At 41.5% G+C, this 20,027-nt stretch overlaps 1 protein-coding gene across 21 annotated transcripts in view; it reads right to left on the bottom strand.

Moving 5' to 3' along the window:
* The window catches only part of PHF21A (PHD finger protein 21A), a 193,780-nt gene that overhangs the window by 34,978 nt on the left and 138,775 nt on the right, over nt 1–20,027 (bottom strand). For 17 of the 21 annotated variants that reach the window (XR_005240621.2, XM_037999459.2, XM_037999445.2 and 14 more), the window contains 4 exons: nt 16,485–16,691; nt 7,291–7,542; nt 5,985–6,074; nt 1,438–1,731 (listed from right to left, as the gene is read on the bottom strand). Coding sequence is in view for 20 of the 21 variants with exons in the window: in XM_037999459.2 (XP_037855387.1) it covers nt 1,438–1,731; nt 5,985–6,074; nt 7,291–7,542; nt 16,485–16,691 (843 nt within the window). In the remaining variant the exon portion in view is untranslated. The remainder of the gene's footprint in view (nt 1–1,437; nt 1,732–5,984; nt 6,075–7,290; nt 7,543–16,484; nt 16,692–20,027) is intronic. The other 4 variants (XM_037999461.2, XM_037999457.2, XM_037999460.2 and 1 more) reach the window with 2 other exon arrangements.

Here is a 20,027-nt window from a genome sequence, read left to right as displayed (position 1 = left end):
AATAAGTTTGAAATTTTCTGTTTTAAAATATGTGTAAATAATTCATTTCTGGGCTGGGCGTGGTGGCTCATGCCTGTAATCCCAGCACTTTGGGAGGCCGAGGCAGGCAGGTCACCTGAGGTTGGGAGTTTGAGACCAGCCTGACCAACATGGAGAAACCCCATCTCTACTAAAAATATTAAAATTAGCCAGATGTGGTGGCTCACGCCTGTAATCCCAGCTACTCAGGAGGCTGAGGCAAGCAGAATTGCTTGAACCTGGGAGGTGGAGGTTGTGGTGAGCTGAGATTGTGCCATTGCACTCCAGCCTGGGCAACAAGAGCAAAACTCTGTCTCAAAAAATAATAACAACAAGTCATTTATTTCTGAATGTTTCTCAAAGCACTTCCTGGGGTTTGAATAGGTTCCCCAGGAATTGAGATGTGTTCTTGTGTTTCCTAAGCACAGATTTTGATACCTAGAGCTTCTTGAGTACAAGGTCTACTGCATTTGTGAGCTGCCTGGGTATAAGGCCTAGTACTCATGCATAGGTGCCTCTGCTCAAGAAGACTAAGGCAGCAGGCAGCATCTGAACAGCCTCTCCGAATCATGGTCCATCCAGAAGCAAAAGACTCAGGATCACCACAGACTATTTTCAGATAAACGAGAAGTCAAGACTGAACAATTAGAAATAGGTCGATGACTTTTTAAAGCAACTTTCTTGAGAGAGAATGCTTTTCTTTGCCAAATTCTTCTTTCTCATCACTAGTCGTTTTTCAAATAGGATACGGCGACTGCCTATAAATCCTTTTTGTTGTTTTCAGAGGTCTTTCTGCTACAGAACCTTCAAGTATTTTTGCAGGTTACTTGCATGTTTCTAGCCTCGTTTTTTAAGATAAAATCTGACTTCAGGAAATATAAATGAAATGTTTCAATATTTGAGCTAAAATGTCTGCATCCTCTAAAGTTAACAGAATGCTTTTTGGAAATTTTAATTTTTTTTTGTTTGGCTCCCCGTTATCTGTAACAATCAAAGAAAAGTCTTTGAAATGAAATCCCTTTCCCTGTTTTGTTTATTCTTTCTGACTTTCACAGTCCTGTCTTCATCTGGATTCTTATTGGGCCGAAACTAACATGGCGTTTTCTGTTTACTACCTCATCTGTGTTTCCTGACGAGGGTAGCAGAGCCTGTGAATTTCCACTTCAGAACCACCAGGGGGAGCTCACTCACACAGCAATCCCAGCCCATCTACGAGGGGATGGTGGGAAAAGCAACCCAACTTTCTTCAGTAAGAATGACCCTTCTGCACGTGGATGAATTATCGCACATAAGCGACATCTTACTGACAATGGTGGTGAGATGAAGAGCCCTTGAGAAAATGTATTTAGAGAAAGCCCAGCAGCCAAATGCCTCAAAGGCAAGGCTACTGCCCAGAGCAGGTACATACTCTGCCTGTACCTGTTTTTCAAGACTTGGCTTGCTAAGCTGTACAGTTTGAGGTCCAGCGAGTCTGGTCCCTGGAGTAGCTATCACAATGCTGGTGAGCTGGGCCATGGGGAACGTTTTGGCTATGGTTGCAGTCTGCCCATTGACGACACGGACGGGGTGGATGGAATTCTGGGATGTGGGAAGGGTTGTGGGGGTGAACTTGGTCAGCATGACGGGCCTCTGGATAAGCTGAGGAGCTGCGAGCATGGGAGGTGGTGCTGGGGCAATAGGAATGTTATTCTGGGCCACAGGCTTGGGTCGAACCTATAGGGGAAAGAGAGAATAATTATTGTATTACTTAAGCTGCTCAAGTCCTATAAAAGCAAATCTTCCACACTCTATGTATGAAATAGTATTTAATATACTTACTAATGTTCATTTTTGTATATTAATTCTATAGACCTCAAGGCATATAATCTTATATAAGACTCATCAGCTCTAGAGGTTCATACCTCACCCTAGAACACAGCTTTTGATTCTAAACCCTGAGCTCCCTCTTCTACACCATGCCACCTCTTCTGGTCGAGCTCAAAGGCCTAATCCAGAGACTGGTCCCACCCAGAACTTGTGCATAGTATAGTCATAATGTTGCCAATAGCCTTAACTCACATTTGAAATTTCTTCATATCCACAGCTTCAGCTCACCCCCGTTTCTGGCCCTCTAACTCCCTGTTCTTGGCCACTCCTCCTCTCGGTCTCCTTTGTGGGCTTACTCTTCCTCTGCCTCATCCTAAATGTGACTATTTCTTAGGATTTTTTTCCATGGTACCCCTTTTCTTCCCAATGTTCCCATTATTCCTAGGACCTTTCGCCCATGTCATGGCTTCAATTACCATCTGTGTACTGAAGACTTTCACGTTTTTATCTCAGAACCTGAGACATTTCCTGAACTTCAGAATTATATTCAACTTGAGTATCTCATAAGTTCAAAATCAACATATCTAAGACTCATTAATTTCTTCTTCCAATCCTCTCTTCCTCCTATAATTGCCTCAGTAAGAGACCTTTTCTTGACAAACTTTGGAATCACTCTTAATGATTTCTACTCCACCCTCTACTCTCTAAATACTTCTCAAATCTGTCTACTTCTATCCTCACTCCACTATCCACTATCCTAGTTTATGTGTGGCTCACTGAAAACAGTGAAAAAAAGTTACAGTTAAAAACATGAGGTCAGCCTTGCTTGGGTTCAAATCCTGGTTCTACCACTCACTGGCTGTGTAACCTCAGGTAACTTTACATACTTGATTTTTATAAGCCAGTTTTGTTGTTGTTGTTGTTGAGATGGAGTCTCGCTCTGTTGCCAGGCTGGAGTGCAGTGGCGCGATCTTGGCTCATGGCAGCCTCCGGCTCCCACGTTCAAGTGATTCTCCTGCCCCAGCCTCCTGAGTAGCTGGGGCTACAGGCACACGCCACCACACCCAGCTAATTTTGTATTTTTAGTAGAGACAGGGTTTCACCATGTTGGCCAGGATGGTATCAATCTTCTGACCTCAGGATCCACCCGCCTTGGCCTCCCAGAGTGCTGGGATTACGGGTGTGAGCCACTGCGGCCAGCCATAAGCCAGTATTTTTCAAACTTTTAAAACTGTGACCCTGTGGGCAAAACCCTTTCCCCTTATGCATGAGGCTTGACCTTCAATTAACTCTTTAGCTCTGCTCTCCTGGAAACCTGGTAAGGGTAAGAATGTCAACTATATTACTAGGCAAAATTGCTTATGATAAAAATGACCCCTTACTGGCCGGGCACAGTGGCTCACACCTGTAATCCCAACACTTTGGGAGGCTGAGGCCGGTGGATCACTTGAGGCCAGGAGTTTGAGACCAGCCTGGCCAAAATGGTGAAACACCGTCTCTACTAAAAATACAAAAATTAGCCAGGCATGGTGGCACACACTTGTAATCCCAGCTACTTGAGAGGCTGAGACAGGAGGATTGCTTGAACCCGGGACGTGGAGGTTGCAGTGAGCTGAGATAGCGCCACTGCACTCCAGCCTGGGTCATAGAGTGAGACCCCATCTTTAAAAAAAAAAAAAAAAAAAAAAAATTCCCTTATTGCTAAATCAAATCTGGATGGGCTTGAGGGGACCCCATGATTTGGGCTTCCCTAAGTGGGGTGACTCTTATAACTTGGGCACATCCATTGTGGGGACCTTGAAAGCCATGCCTATGTAGTTTTTATAAGATACATTGGCTCCTGTGGGCATAAGGCTTCTATGCCAAGGTGGCTTTCCCATTGTCTTAGGTAAGCAGCTTATTTCCTTACACCTGAGCTATCCTTGGACCGCTGTAGGGACTGCTGTATGGACTCATTGAAGACAAATGTCTGATGCTATCTTGCTCACAAGCTGTGGTTTCTGTCCTGTATCATTCCAAGTAGACTGGTGCCAAGTGTGTCCCATGAAAGTCTTGTTGCTATGAATGTTTGGCTGAACTTAAAACGACCCTGTGGTGGGTGCTACTAACTAACAGTAAGAAATGTATTTTACTCTGTAATCAGCATGCACCTATAGACATGTATCTCTAAAAACAAAAACTTTCTGAAATAAAGAACACAGTATGTGCTATGTACTCTTAACAGTTCCTATTCTATTCTATTCTATTCTATTCTATTCTATTCTATTCTATTCTATTCTATTCTATTCATTTTATTTAAACACTCTGGTTACAATCCACTAAATTGCTTTCACAACAAGTGGGTCATGATCCACTGTTTGAAACACATGGACTAAATCTCAGATTCCTTACCCTAAAAAGAGTAATACCTATTTGCATAGGGTTGTTGTAACAATTAAAATAGATACCCCATGTAAGTGCCTAGCATAGTACCTAGTATGTAGCAAGATTCTCTAAACATTGGTTAATACCATTATTGACAATGTCTTCACTGTTCTTCCTGCCCACAGTCTTGACCATTCCCAATTTATTCTCTGCACAGAGGCAAGAAGAATTTTCTAAAACATAAATCTGACCACATCAAGTGCTTGCCCGAAAAGCTTTAATGAATGCCTGCTGCTCTTAGGATAAGGCCCAGGTTCCTGCATAGCCTACAATATTCCACCAGCTCTGGCCCCAGTGGACTTCTCCAACCTCAACTCTAACTCTAGCCTGCATGAGCCACATGGCCCTCTGTGCTCAGCCACAGCAAACCTCCTTTGGTTCTTTAAACTTAACGCATTTCCCCACCGTGGAACTATATACATGTTCTGTCCTCTGCCTGGGACATTTTTATCCTTCTTCCAAAGTTTTATTAGGCTAACTCAGCTAGGATTTTAGGTCAGAATGAATGTCAACTCATCAAAGAAAGCTTGAAGGAACCTTCTCTAATACTCTAATAGGCAGGTAGGCCGGGCACAGTGGCTCAGGCCTGTAATCCCAGCACTTTGGGAGGCCGAGGCAGGTGGACCACCCTGAGGTCAGGAGTTTGAGACCAGCCTGACCAACATGGCAAACCCCCGTCTCTACTAAAAATACAAAAATTAGCCAGGCATGGTGGCGCACGCATGTAATCCCCAGCTACTTGGAAGGCTGAGGAAGGAGAATCGCTTGAATCTGGGAGGTGGAGATTGCAGTGAGCTGAGATCACGCCACTGCACTCCAGCCCGTGTGATGGAAGCGAGACTCCATTGCAAAAAAAAAAAAAAAAAAAAGGCAGGTATCCCTCCCACGGACTCTCTCAGACTACCCTGTGAGGTATTTATTAGGGTATTTATTAAGGATTCATCTGATAAACAAGTGAAATCATCTTATCTACTATTAGCATTGCCCAATCTCTCTCCAGAGGCTACTTGGAAATCATTTACATCACTGAACCACAAAACTCCTTCTTCTCTCTTTGTCTGAAAACTAGGGCCTCAGATGGAAACTCTCACAGCCTTTCTACCAAGGAAGTCAACACTCCTCAAGGCCTAGAATGGGGAAATCTTGACATTTTGCACTGGGAATGGTGAAAGTTAGCCTAATTGCTGGAAGAACACTCTCAGGAGAATATGGTAATGCAGGGCTGCTCGGGCCTAGGGAGAAAGTCCTCTGTACAGACCCCTAGCCCGAGCCTTTAGAAGCAAGGCTTTGCCTTTATGCATGATGCTCAAAACCATCCCTTCCAGGGTAGAACTGAAGAATGGTTTCTACTAGTTGGTTTAGCTGTTGTTTCCTTCCCTACTCTTTTTGGCATGTAAGAAAGAAATAAGAAGTGTTAATTGCATTCTTTACCCACTGCCAGGCAGACTTTGGCTAAATTCTTCTAGTAAGTTTAAGGTTTATAATGATTTTAATTATTTTAAATTTAGAAAATGTTCCCTTTCCTTTACTTCCCCCTGCTACTACCTTTGGTCATTGCTAATAAACCATGATGACAAAATAAGCTTCTTCATGGTACATAAATCAACAGTCAGAATTTTTAGCTAAGTGGGATAGACAGCTGGGCTGACAAGCCCCATTACAGGCTACTTAGAAAGAGCCCATGAGGGTTTTTGTCCCATCTAACCTATCATTGGGCTTGCCATTGGTTTACTCACCTGTGGAAGAAAGTTTGGACGTGGAGTGAGTCTAGGAGGGGGGATAAACTGTGGTACTTTGATGGGCTGAGGAGGTGTTGCCTGAACCTGCTAAAAAAATGAGGAAGATCAATAAACCAGAGAGAACAATCACGCTTCAGTATCAAAGCTAGTATTTTTAGCATCACTACTCTTTGGATCAGACAATATTTTCTACAACATTTCATCATAAGTTCATCATCTGAATTAACATTGCATTAGGAAACTTTTTAACTCTCCCACCTGCGTGCTTTACCCTATAAAACGAACCAACCACACTTCTGTTTCCTCCTACACCTAATGGAGAACAGAGCAGGCTCAGTAAATCTTAGACAATTTTCTTTGACACTCAAGAACTTTTGCACTAATATATTTTAAAAGTCAAGACTGGATCCAAAGTAAAACCAACCTTGCTGCTTAGCCAAATAGGCTTTTTCCTGATATAAGCTAACAGTGAATGGCTTTATTCCTACAGAAAATTTTCTAACTCTCAGTATCTGGTTGAGTGACCTGGTTGCTTCTCTAAGGATTCCTGGGTAAGTGGTGAAGCTTCACTTTATTGCTCTCTAGTTTCACTCACCACTGGTATCATTCAAAAGCCACCAAGAGCTCTTAGGTGCCATTTTAAAGGAATTTTACATCAAAACTTAGATATATTTCTCCCAAGCTTCTGAGAATATCAGTTTTCTAAATGGCTCGATCCTAGAACTCTCATGAAAATTCTTGTTCAAGTACTTCCTCCTTAAAGGGATTTTTTTTTTTTTTTTTCCTGAACAAAACTTGGGCACTGACGCGGTTAATTTGTGAGTTTCTTGAATATTTTTAAAGTGCCTCAACTAACTCCAGTACTTTCTGGGTACAATCAATTTAAAGGGATATTAAACTAAAAGAATCACCAGTGAGTTTTCACCAAGGCAGTAATACAGCATAAGAGAGTTTAAGCACTCAAGTTTCACAGGAAAACACTGTAGACAGAGTGAAGGGAGAGGGAGAGATAAATGAAACAGTGTGTATGCCTCTGTGAAGGAGACCTTCCCCCTAAAATCAAGTCATACTTTGACGTCAGATAATGCACTGAATTTGGTCCTTGGTGTCAGGACACTTCTGTAGTGATTTGAGCAGAGAGCAGAAATGCCATATTCCCTTGTCAGCCCCAAAGGGGAATTTGGTATGCTAGAAGAATGATGGAAACTGAGAAATCCAGCAGGAGCCTAGAAGGGATATACTACACAAATGCATATCCTAACCTTCTCATGTGATCACACATGAGGAGCAGCTGCTGGCTTACCAGAGTGACTGTGTTTTTTGCCACAATTTGGACAGCCTCTGCCCCAGGCCCAGTGACCTTACTAGACGTCTGGAGGTTGACTGGTGTGTTCTGCACATCAGTGCTGAGCACAGCCTTCTGACTGTTGATGGCGGTCACCATAGCAATGGTAGGTCTCTGGCCCACCACAGAGGCAGGCATGGTCGCAGTTGCTGCTTTCAAGACGAGAGGTAGTGTCTTTGTGGTAATCATAGAAGCTGTAGTTACAGTCTTCTAGGAGACAGGGAAAACAGATATTAAGACACTAAATCTAAACTAAATAATAAACTAAATCCCACTAAACAATATGCTGCTAAACCTCGGAAGAAAACAAAACAATAATTCTCATAATCAATCAAGTTTCTCTGTAGAACACAACATTTCTTTAGTGTACATACAGCACACTCCTTACTACAGAGAAAGGCAATCTCTAGTTTTCAAGAGTTCTCATGTTGGTGTCACTTGTAAATGGGTAAGTGGATAGTAATAACTGCAGACTAATTCAGGCACAGGGTTTTCAACAACAAATGGGGTAGGTGTACAGATACAGAATGTGAGTATACTTATTTCTTTTAGTTTTTCTAATTCTTTGCTTGCTCTCAATTAATGTAAACTTTGTACTAGTTGCAAATCAATAAGCTACGTATCATCTCTATCCTAACTGCTACAACCTCAGCAATATGAAGAAAGCCACCATATAATTCTGGATATCTGCTTCCTGAGACATAAAGGCTGGGGTAAAAGGACAGTGTCTTTTTCTTTCTTTCTTTCTTTCTTTCTTTCTTTCTTTCTTTCTTTCTTTTTTATGGTGTCACCCTGGAGAGAAGGAAGGGAAACTCACATAAGGATTAGCATGTCACCTCTGAGGCAGTTACCTTGAAGGCAATGAGTCCCAAGCTCCAGATAATGAAACATATTAGCCAACAAGTATACAGTAAATACCAGTTCTTGATACCAAAGGGATATTATGAGTTACTACCTATAATCTTTTCTCTGGAGAACTGCTGCAGAGGTGATCAAAGATGCAATGAAACATGACAAGGTGGAAACAAACATCTGAGTTTTAAAAGCCTGAGAGATCAGAAGATGAACTGAGGTGAGAGGACTTGACTGATGCTCCTTAAGTGCTATTGCAGCTTTGAAGCTGCACTTCTCTACACCTTTTACTAGAATAATTAAAGGAATCAGTTACAAAACAAACAAAAAACATATAAACTAACTCATTACATGGCCTAAACATCTATCTGGAGATAGATAGACATTTCGGGAACATGAAAATTTACCTGGTCAAACTCATTGATTCTGATTTCAATACTACTCCAACTTTACCGTATATCTGCACTGTCTGATTTGGCAGCTACTAGCCACAAGTTGCTATTTAAAAGTAAATTAACTGGCCGGGCACGGTGGCTCAAGCCTGTAATCCCAGCACTTTGGGAGGCCGAGACGGGCAGATCACGAGGTCAGGACATCGAGACCATCCTGGCTAACACGGTGAAACCCCGTCTCTACTAAAAAATACAAAAAACTAGCCGGGCGAGGTGGCGGGCGCCTGTAGTCCCAGCTACTCGGGAGGCTGAGGCAGGAGAATGGTGTGGACCCGGGAGGTGGAGCTTGCAGTGAGCTGAGATCCGGCCACTGCACTCCAGCCTGGGTGACAGAGCCAGACTCTGTCTCAAAAAAAAAAAAAAAAAAAAAAAAAGTAAATTAATTGGCCCAGCGCAGTGGCTCACGCCTGTAATCCCAGCACTTTGGGAGACTGAGGCAGGTGGATCACCTGAGGTCAGGAGTTCAAGACCAGCCTGGTCAACATGGTGAAACCCTGTCTCTACTAAGAATATAAAAAGTAGGTCAGATGCAGTGGCTCACGCCTGTAATCCCAGCACTTTGGGAGGCCAATGCGGGCAGATCACCTGAGGTCAAGAGTTCAAGACCAGTCTGGCCAACATGGCGAAAACCCGTCTCTACTAAAAATACAAAAATTAGCCAGGCGTGGTGGCACCTGTAATCCCAGCTACTCGGGAGGCTGAGGCAAAAGAATTGCTTGAACCCAGGAGGCAGAGGTTGCAGTGAGCAGACATCGTGCCATTGTACTCAGCCTGGCGAGAGAGCGAGTCTCTGTCTCAAAAAAAAAAAAATTAGCCAGGCGTGGTGGCAGGCACCTGTAAGCCCAGCTACTCGGGACGCTGAGACAGGGGAACTGCTTGAACACAGGAGGCAGAGGCCGCAGTGAGCTGAGATCGCACCATTGCACTCCAGCCTGGGCAACAATAGTGAGACTTTGTCTCAAAATAAATAAATAAATAAAAATAAAAAATTAATTAATTAAATTTAATTAATTAAAACAAAAACAAAACACCAGCTCCTCAGTTGCATTAGCCACATTTCAAATGTCAAAAGTCACATGTGGTTAGTGGTGACCAAACTGAACAGTAGAGACAGACAGTATTTCCAACATCATAGAAAGTTCTATCACTGTGCAAGACCAGTGAAAAGTACTTCCATTCTCTCAGAAACACATCTGGACAACTTCCCTTATGAATTTCTATTTCAGTGTCTATGCTTTTCTACTTCAGGGTATTATTTGCTTCTAGGGAATTATTTATCTCCATTTTTCTGCCTTATGCACATATACACGTATTATCTAATCTTTTAAGATCATCGCCCAAATCTTTGTTTCCTCTTCACTAAGTGGCTTATTCTCTTTGCCACTGCTCTTTAAATGTGAAATGAGAGTAAAGGGGGAACACTGATATTTATTTTGGGGTGCAGTGGATTATCTATCTTTGATCAGTGACGAAAACCAAATAAAAGCCAAATGCTATTTATTATTAGAAATGGTATATTAATAGTAGTATAACAACAAGGACTGACTGTATTATCAGCAATTTGTAGTAAGTGTTTTTGCCACAGTGTATTAGCCCTAGTTTTCCATTTAAAACATGTTGATTTAAAGAACTTCTGAAGTGGTGGTCCAGTCACACCAGATGGCATTCAATCCAGTGCTACCACGGATTGTGGGAGTAAAGTTCTAGTCAGAAGAACTCACTGACATGGATTTTAAAGACACGCATGTTGTTACTGCTTTAAGAGAAGTCAATATACTTTTGTTTCAAGTAAATCATCAATATTTTGAATAACTCTAAACTGATGAGTCTACAAAATACTGACTAAAGCCTCAAACTCACCTGAATTGTATACTTACCATTAACCCAATGCTTTAAAAACACTGAAACCTAACAAGTTTGTTCACATCTTAGGTTAGCAGTTTTCTTTTACAACTACAGTTATGGCTGATTTCACTACATGATTTCTAACATCTACATACCTGTTTGTCTACTATACAGGCACAAGACCTAGTACTGTACTCTTCAGTGAAAACTTTTTGAAGAATATATCTACTATTTATTGACACCAAGACCCAGGTAGTGCTTAGATCTTTACCCCTAGTCTGGTGCTTCTTCTTTCCCAAGTATTAGGGAACACAAACTAAGCTCCTGAGTTTAGATGACAAAAGGAATTTAGAACTTTGAAATGCAAGTCTAATGAAAAGGTCTGAACTGTTCTGGAAGGAGGAAGAAGAGACATAGAGAAGAAAGGTGTCCAACAACAAATTATTATTATTATTGTTGTTGTTTATTTATTTTTTAGATAGGGTCTCACTCTGTCACCCAGGCTAGAGTGCAGTGGCGCAATCACGGCTCACTGCAGTCTTGACCTCCTGGGCTCAAGTAATCCTTCCACCTCAGTCTCCTGAGTACCTTGGACTAAAGGTAGGTGGCTACCACACCTGGCTAATTTTTTTTTAGTTTTAGTAGAGACGCAATCTCGCTATGTTGCCCAGGCTGGTCTAGAACTCCTGCCCTCACGTAATCCTCCTGCATCGCCCTCCCCAAGTGTTGGGATTACAGGTGTGAGCCACCACACCCAGCCAAGAGATTTATTTATATGAAAGCTGTGATTTGTTTTTAGCTAGTTAACAGTGTCTAAGTATGATCACCTTTAAGAGAAGGTAGCTATTTCTCCAGTTTCACAAAGGGGTTTTTTATTTTGACAAAACACAAACTGCATGAGCTAGAAATTAATGCAGAAATACATGGCATGGCAAATACTACCAATAGCAAGATCCTTTTTATTTATTTATTTATTTGCTAAGTTATTGTTGTTTGCCTGCCAAATATGAAGTATTGATTTAAAACAGATGGACTCAGGCTGGACACAGTGGGTCACGCCTGTAATCCCAGCACTTTGGGAGGCCAACATGGGCAGATCACTTAAGCCTAGGAGTTTGAGACCAGCCTTGGCAACACAGTGAAACCCCACCTCTACAAAAAAATATAAAAATTAGTTGGGCATGGTGACGCACACCTGTAGTCCCAACTATCTAAGAGGCTGAGGTGGGAGGATCACCTAAGCCTGGGAGGCCAAGGCTGAGGTGAGCCGTAATTGCACCACTGCACTCTAGCCTAGGTGATACAGTGAGACCCTGTCTCAGAAAAGAAATAAAATATAATAAAACAGATGAACTCCAATGTACAAATCAGAATTTAAGGGATTATTACTATGGGGTCTAACTAACCTCCACATCTATTTTATATTATTTTGCTGGTTTAATTTTGAATGCAGTCATGTTGTATACTCAAACAACCACAAATAGAACCCTTCTCCCTTTTTTGTCTCCAAAAGTTTCTTTTCCATTTGGTTTTATTAACTGCTCTCTTCTTTACATTTGCATTATGCCATTAAAAATTAGAGGGCTGTGAATATAGGTTGGAGAGTATACCTGTATTTAACTGTTCTATTCTTTCACTTTTTCTGTAGATTGGAAAACTTTCAAAGTATACATACAAGCATGAGTTGGCATTAACTAAGTAAAGCAAACTGTCCCCATTCCCCCTCCCAAAAAGCATTCCTCATTGCTTCCTCTATGCCTTGATATATGCCAATCACCTGACTTAGAATAAAAAAACTTTCTCCTCTTAGCATCTCCTCCTAGCCCACTGATTGCTACTTAATGTTTAATTCTTTCTGAAGTTGTGTATTTAATATATGTCATATATAACCTCCCATTTGTCCTGGCCCTCACGAACCTTCTGACTTCCCTATGACTGTTACAAAACCCAGAAGTTTTGGCATGCTTTGGAGGGCTTGGCCTTATCTCCTCTCCATCGTTTCGTGGATCCCACGCTCCAACCACACCAGCCTACCTACGATTCCCAGGGCATGCATTTACTTTTTTGACTCCATCTTTTTGTTCATACTACTCTCTATACCTGTGAAGCTCTTTCCCCTTTGCTCTACTGCTAAAATCCCATTCATCTGTCAGGGTCCTGCTCAGGTGCAACCCTCCTTGACATGTACTTTCTGATCCCTCCAGTCAAAATTACTCTGTCTTCAAAATTCCTCTACATCTTAAATTTTTTAAATTCTTGAAGAAAACAGAAACTCTCTAAATTTGCGAATTTAGTCTCCACATTACCTAGAACAGTGCTTGCACACAGTAGGAACGCCACAAATATTTACAGAATGAACAAAAATTACTAAAAATGATATACCAGATTTCTGGCAGGGACCACTGCTCTTTGGATACCAGAATCTACCACATAGACTGGTAGTACCAATAAATAGACTGGTAGTGCCAAGCGCAGTGGCTCATGTCTGTAATCCCAACACTGTGGGAGACCAAGGTGAGTGGATCACTTGAGCTCTGGAGTTTGAGACCAGCCTGGGAAACATGATGAAACCCTGTTTCTACAAAAAATACAAAATTAGTTGGGCATGGTGGCCTGTGCCTGTAGTCCCAACTACCTGGGAGGCTAAGGTGGGAGGATGGCTTGGGGCAGGGGTTTCAGTGAGCTGAAATTGTGCCACTGCACTCCAGCCTCAGGGAAAGAGCCAGATCCTGTCTCAAAAACAAACAAACAAACAAAAACTAAAAACCAGATTGGTAGTTTACCTGTAAACTCAAAAACCAAAAACTTAAGAGGATGCTTTTGGTTTTTATCATTAAATATTTTCACTAAATAAAACAATATTTAAAAAAGGTTGGCCAAGTGCGGTGGCTCACACCTGTAATCCCAGCACTTTGGGAGGCCAAGGCGGGTGGATCATGAGGTCAGGAGATCAAGACCATCCTGGCTCACAGGGTGAAATCCCGTCTCCACTAAAAATACAAAAAAAAAAAAAAAAAAAAAAAATAGCTGGGTGTGGTGGCAGATGCCTGCAGTCCCAGCTACTTGGGAGGCTGAGGCAGGAGAATGGCATGAACCTGGGAGGCGGAGTTTGCAGTGAGCGGAGATCGCACCCCTGGGCGACAGAGCGAGACTCCATCTCAAAAAAAAAACGTTAGCAAAATCAATTAAATATATCAGGTGGGCTACTGGATGGAGAGGTGCTATACAACACTGTTTTGGAGGTAGCCCTGGGCCTCTCACCATCGACCATCCCAAAGCAACACAGACTACCAGGGAAAGGAAAAGCTATTATAAGTATTTTGGAAATGTTTCCTTTGTTGTGTGTGTGTGTGTGTGTGTGGTTTTTTTTTTTGGAGATGGAGTCTTACTCTGTCGCCCAGTGTGGAGTGCAGTGGTACCATCTCGGCTCACTGGAACCTCTGTTGCCCGGGTTCAAGTGATTCTCATGCTTCAGCCTCCTGAGGAGCTGGGATTACAGGTACATGTTACCATGCCTGGCTAATTTTTGTATTTTTAGCAGAGATGGAGTTTTGCCATGTTGGTCAGGCTGGTCTCAAACTCCTGACCTCAAGTGATCCACCCATCTCGGCCTCCCAAAGTGTTGGGATTACAGGCGTGTGCCACTATGCCCAGCCTTTGATTTTTATAACATAAAATGTTACTTGCACAGAATGTTTCCATGGGTTAAGACAGAAAACTCCTACATAACAGGAAACAATGAATTCTACCACACTCCTTCCAGGTAAACATTTTCTGATCAACCTGTACTTTGGAAAGAGAACAATCTAACCCAATTCTGTTTAAAACTTAAACAAAAAGTATCCTCTAAGCAACCTTTCAGAACCAATACAAGTGCTGGTAAGAAGATTTTTAAAGTCAGTTTTGAATGCCTAATTTCCAAATAGCCTTGGGGTGGTGATTAGGGTAAAAATTATGTAGGCTGTCCTAGCTATCTGATTTACAACAGGGATTTTTCTTTTTCTTTGGTTTTATACAGTATTGGCACTGCTTTTTTCTTTTTCCTTTTTTTTTTTTTTTGAGGCTGGAGTGCAGTTCTATATGACCAATAACAATGAATGGCAGTATAGAAGAGTAGTTGAATGGACATATTTTTCAGCCAGAACATCTAGGTTCAAATCTTAGCTCCACCACATACCACCCTCCATGATCTTAGGTAAATTATGTGACCTCTCTGTGCCTTAGTTTTCTCTTCTAAAAAACAGAGATGGTGGGCCGGTTGCGGTGGCTCATGCCTGTAATCCCAGCACTTTGGGAGGCCGAGTCGGGCAGACCACAGGGTCAGGAGTTTGAGACTAGCCTGGCCAATATGGTAAAACCCTATCTCTACTAAAAATACAAAAATTAGCCAGGCATGGTGGCACGCGCCTGTAGTCCCAGCTATTCAGGAGGCTGAGGCAGAAGAATTGCTTGAACCCGGGAGGGTGGAGGTTGCAATGAGTCGAGATTGCGCCACTGCACTCCAGCCCGGGCGACAGAGTGAGACTCCGTCTCAAAACGACAACAACAAAACAAAAACAAAAACAAAACAGACATAGTAATAATAATAACTTCCTCTTAGGATTAGGGTGAGGAGTATGTCCATTATATAAAGTACTTAGGAGACTGCCAGTATACAGTAATCTCTATTAAATGTTAACTCATCTTTAGTGTTCTTATAAAAAACTCATTCTTTACTTGCAAAATGTTGCACATGAACCGGTCCAATGTCCATAAACAGTGAACAGCCAAGTGAATTATACTCTTTTTCTCTACATATAAAGACACAACAAAGACCTGGTGTTGGCTGTAAGAGGTATCCACGCTTAGATTTCAGAGGATCCCAAAGTCCCTGAAGTGTGCAAAAATGAGTGTATTAAGTGAATGTATATTCTTCTGGAGAGGGATCTATAGCTTTCAACAGAGTCATAAAGGGATCTGTGACCTTTGACCAAGTATCATTTGGAATACCATTTCCAAATACGCCCTTTTTGTGTATCCTGATTGCCTCACTATTCTTAAATTGTATGCTTGTTTAAATGCCCTTTTTGGTAAAAACATCTGCACAACTACGCCAAGTTAGAATTTTATTAAGCTCCCACTTCTTTAGTTTTGACCTGTAGCTTTCATTTCAGATTCCCATCAGTGTATTAGAACAAATTTATTTTCTCATAAATATGGGCTTAAAAATGAGTGTTTCTATGAAGAGTGCAAATACAGCACTCTTCTTTCTTTTTTTTTTTGAGACGGAGTTTTGCTCATTGCCCAGGCTGGAGTGCAGTGGTGTGATCTCAGCCTACTGAAGCCTCTGCCTCCTGGGTTCAAGTGATTCTCCTGCCTCAGCCTGCTGAGTAGCTGGGATTACAGGCGCCTGCTACCAGGCCTGGCTAATTTTTTTCGTATTTTTAGTAGAAATGAGGTTTTGCCATGTTGGCCAGACTGGTCTCAAACTCCTGACCTCAAGTGATCTGCCTGCCTCAGCCTCCCAAAGTGCTGGGATTACAGGCATGAGCCACTGAGCCCAGCCACAGCACCTTCCAAATGCTTCTTTCTATCTGGTCCCAAGAGCACTGATCCTGGAATAGCTCTAGGCCTACTTGCTAAGAATTCCAGAAAAGCAATTCCAGAAGAGGTCAAGTCATAAACTTTTAGAACAAGTGTAAATAAATACCTCGAAAAATTCAAAATAAGATTTTAATTCTGCTGTAAAGCAGAGAAGTGATTTTTCTTTGTTATTGACTACCTTTCTCCCCTTCTTCAGACAGGTGGGAAATCATTTGATTTTTGCTTCTTAGTAATGCTATTTCCTTCTGCCAATGATTTCAAATGATACTTATCTGGGTTATACTATAAAAAAGCAATCAAAATAACTTTTGTTTAGTTCTAGCTGAGCTCAGTATAGTCTGAGACAGGACCCAGTTCTATATGACCAATAACAAATCAGTCTACAATCTGCAGCCTGCAATGTTCCATCCACACGTTTACCTGTGAAGCAGTCAGGTTGGGAGAGGCTGCAGCTGACTGCTGGGTGTGGTGGTGGTGGTACTGCTGCTGTTGTTGTAGTTGCTGTAGTGGTTGCTGCTGTGCTGTTTGTAGTTTGTTTTCAGATTGTGGCAATGGCTGTATTTGGAACTTGTCCGGTTGTTCTTGCTTTACTATCAGGTTCTTCCGTAGCTGTTCAACTACTCTTTTCTACCAAATGAAGACAAAAAGAAATAAAATATATTATAATACTGCTCTATCAGCTGCATAGAAATAGGCTCTGACATCTTTCCTGTAACTAGCTTCATCTAAAACTTATTACATCTAAATTTACACAGGTTCTACATATGAAGAGCTTAAAGCATTTAATATACATTATTGCTAATACGAAACTGATGGTGTAAGAAATGTTTTATATATAAAGGGCAACTGAGGCAACACAGCAGAGTTCAGATGTCCTGTTATTAACTTAGCATGCTGAGGGCAGTATACAATGTAGCAGTAAAAAGCAGGACTCTGGAGCCATCCTACTTCAACTCCAATTTCAGTTTTGCTACTCACAGCTCTAAGATGTTGGGTAAGTTTATGAACCTACCTGTGCCTCACTCACTGTCTTGCTCTTTAAAATGAGGTGGTTAACAGTACCCTTGAGGTTTTTATGAGCACCAAATGACTTGTTATATGGAAAGTACTCAGAACTGTGATTGGCACGTTGTTGGTCATTATTATTATTATTAGAGATAGGGTCTCTCTATATTGCCCAGGTTGGAGTACAGTAGCTATTCATAGGTGTAGTCATAGTGCATGCACTACAGCCTTGAACTCCTGGCAGCAAGCAATCTTCTCACTTCAGCCTCCCAAGTAGCTGGGACTACAAGCACACACTATTGGGCCCAAGTTATTATTTTTTGCATATGATAACACAGATACTAGCCCTAGTAATTTTTATTAAGCAAACATCATGTATCTGTCCCAGTTGAAAACATTCAACAGATTGTTAAACAAAGAAACCTTGATCCCAGTAACATGCCATATAAACAACAGACATTCTAAATTACTGAAATGTGTAACTCATAAGCAGGACTTCTTCGCTGGGACAGGTTCTGTGGAGGTATACACGTCTGTTTAGGCAGAGTAGGGATTTAACTGCACGGAGTGAAAAATTAAAGTCAAAATTCTTCAAACTTTCTAGGCCTTGCTCAAATCCAAGAGAAATGTGTTTCTGGATACCTTCATTATTATAATACATTTCAACAGAATGTAAGCCCCATGTGTGCAGGGGCTTATTTTGTTCACAACTATACTCTGCACTTAGAACTATATTGCTGGCTGGGCGCAGTGGCTCATGCCTGTAATCCCAGCACTTTAGGAGGCCAAGGTGGGTTGATCACTTGATGTCAGGAGTTCGTGACCAGGCTGGCCAACATGGTGAAACCCCATGTCCACTAAAAATACAAAAATTAACCAAGTATGGTGGCACATGCCTGTAATCCCAGCTACTCAGGAGGCTGAGGCAGGAGAATTGCTTGAACCTAGGAGTTGGAGGTTGCAGTGAGCCGAGATCATGCCATTGCACCCTGCACTCCAGCCTGGGCGACAGAGTGAAACTCTGTCTCAAAAAAAAAAAAAAAAACAACTATACTGCTGAGTAAATGTCCTTGTTCTCTTTACATGATGTGTAAAATGGTGGGACCAAAGACCAACAAACGGCTCATAAAGCACGTAATAACTATTTGGGGGCCATATTTGGGCTGACTCTCCTGCCCTAATGGGAGGAAGAAGGTATAAGCAGCATTCCTCTCATATCTCATACACTTTCAAGTTAGTTCATTAGCGGAGGTGTGCTATTTCTGATAAAAATAGATTGTGATTTTCTAATATAGATCATGAATGAAGAAAAAGAAGTGAACGAAGAGCTTTAAATAGATGAAACCATAAGAGCCAGGTTAATTTTCAAATACCTGCTTATGGCTATAACCAACTTCATCCCCCATGTTCTCTAAAAAATGCAAATCTGTGCATTACTCGTTTAACATATTTGAACATTAAAATATGTATAAAATGAATTTCTAAAACATTTAAGTAAAAAAAAATGTTTTCTTGAGAGTTGTTTTTGTTTGTTGATTTTTTGGTATTTCTCTCTCTTTTTTTTTTTTTTTTTTTTTTGGTTTTTTTGAAACAGGGTCTGGCTCTGTCACCCAGGCTGGAGTGTGGTGGCACGATCTTGGCTCATTGCCACCTCTGCGTCCCAGGATCAAGCGATCCTCTCACCTTAACCAGCCGAGTAGCTGGGACTACAAGAGTGTGCTACCATGCCCAGCTAATTTTTTTATTTTTTGTAGAGATGGGGTTTTGCCATGTTGCCCAGGCTGGTCTCAAACTCCTGAGCTCATGCAATCTGCCCACCTTGGCCTCCCAAAGTGCTGGGATTACAGGCATAAGCCACCATGCCCGGCCGAGAGGCTTTCAGAAAAATATTTTTATTATTGATTCTTTTCAGACAACTAAAATATCATATAAAGGCCAATTTTTTGGGAAAAAAAAATTCTGCTATGCATCACGTTCTGCTAGCACTGCCTCTCTAAGAAAATATTTTTTTAAATGATGCAGAGTTTAAAGTCTTTGCAAAACTACCTGCAAATTAATACAATATCAAATGCTTATAAAAATTAACTTTCAAGTCTTCAAAATTGTATTTCTCCAATATAAAAGGCAGAATAATTAAACTGCTATAGTTTAGGAGAAGGCGAAGTAATAGCAGTGGTGCTGCAGATAATGTTGAGAATCTCATATAAATTTTATTGCTTGGTGACTGCCAGAACATTTAGACATTTAAAAATTAAATAATTATTTAGAGTTGCTTTCAGTCCTCCTCCCCATCAGACATCAAACATATTAACGAACTAGCTAACATGCAGCAACAGCAGCCAGAGAAAGGAACCCCAAGAGCTCTTACAAAACAAAAACAACAATGAAAAACAAAACCAAAACAGATCAAATCAGAGGAAGGAGATAAGTCAGGAGGAAATAATACAACATAAACATGACACCTGCCAAAAAATTAACTTTGAACAAAAACGGCACAAGAAACTAATTACTATACCAGTCACAAAAGGAAAGGGTGTTTTTTTCTCCTCTACAGCCATCCTTAGGAAATACAGTGTGCTCTCCTACTCACTGCCTAGCTAAAGTAAACTAGAAGCAAGAAACAAAGCCCAGAACCCGCTCCCAATGTCGTGTACAACAGAAGGGAACAGTAGGGAAAGCAGGAGCAAGGGATGCGGGCTAGAGTACTACTCTTCAGCCATATGGCTAGAGCAAGGTGACGACCAATCAGAACCAGAATCAGGAGCGTGGGAGTCAAGTGAGTCACACTGCATTCACAACTGCTCCTCCCCTAGGACCTGAAACAAAGCTGTGGAAGCTTGGGGTGGGGGTTGGTGGGCGGACATGATCAAAATACTTGTAAACTTACATCAGTCCTTGAGAGGAAAGGGGAAAAAAGGAAAAAGAAAAAGAGCCCTGCATTACAGGTCAGATCATATG

The sequence above is a fragment of the Chlorocebus sabaeus genome, chromosome 1, assembly GCF_047675955.1.
Source record: "Chlorocebus sabaeus isolate Y175 chromosome 1, mChlSab1.0.hap1, whole genome shotgun sequence".
NCBI lineage: Eukaryota > Metazoa > Chordata > Mammalia > Primates > Cercopithecidae > Chlorocebus > Chlorocebus sabaeus.
Note: the sequence above shows the minus strand (reverse complement) of the source record. Positions and strands in the feature narration are given on the sequence as shown.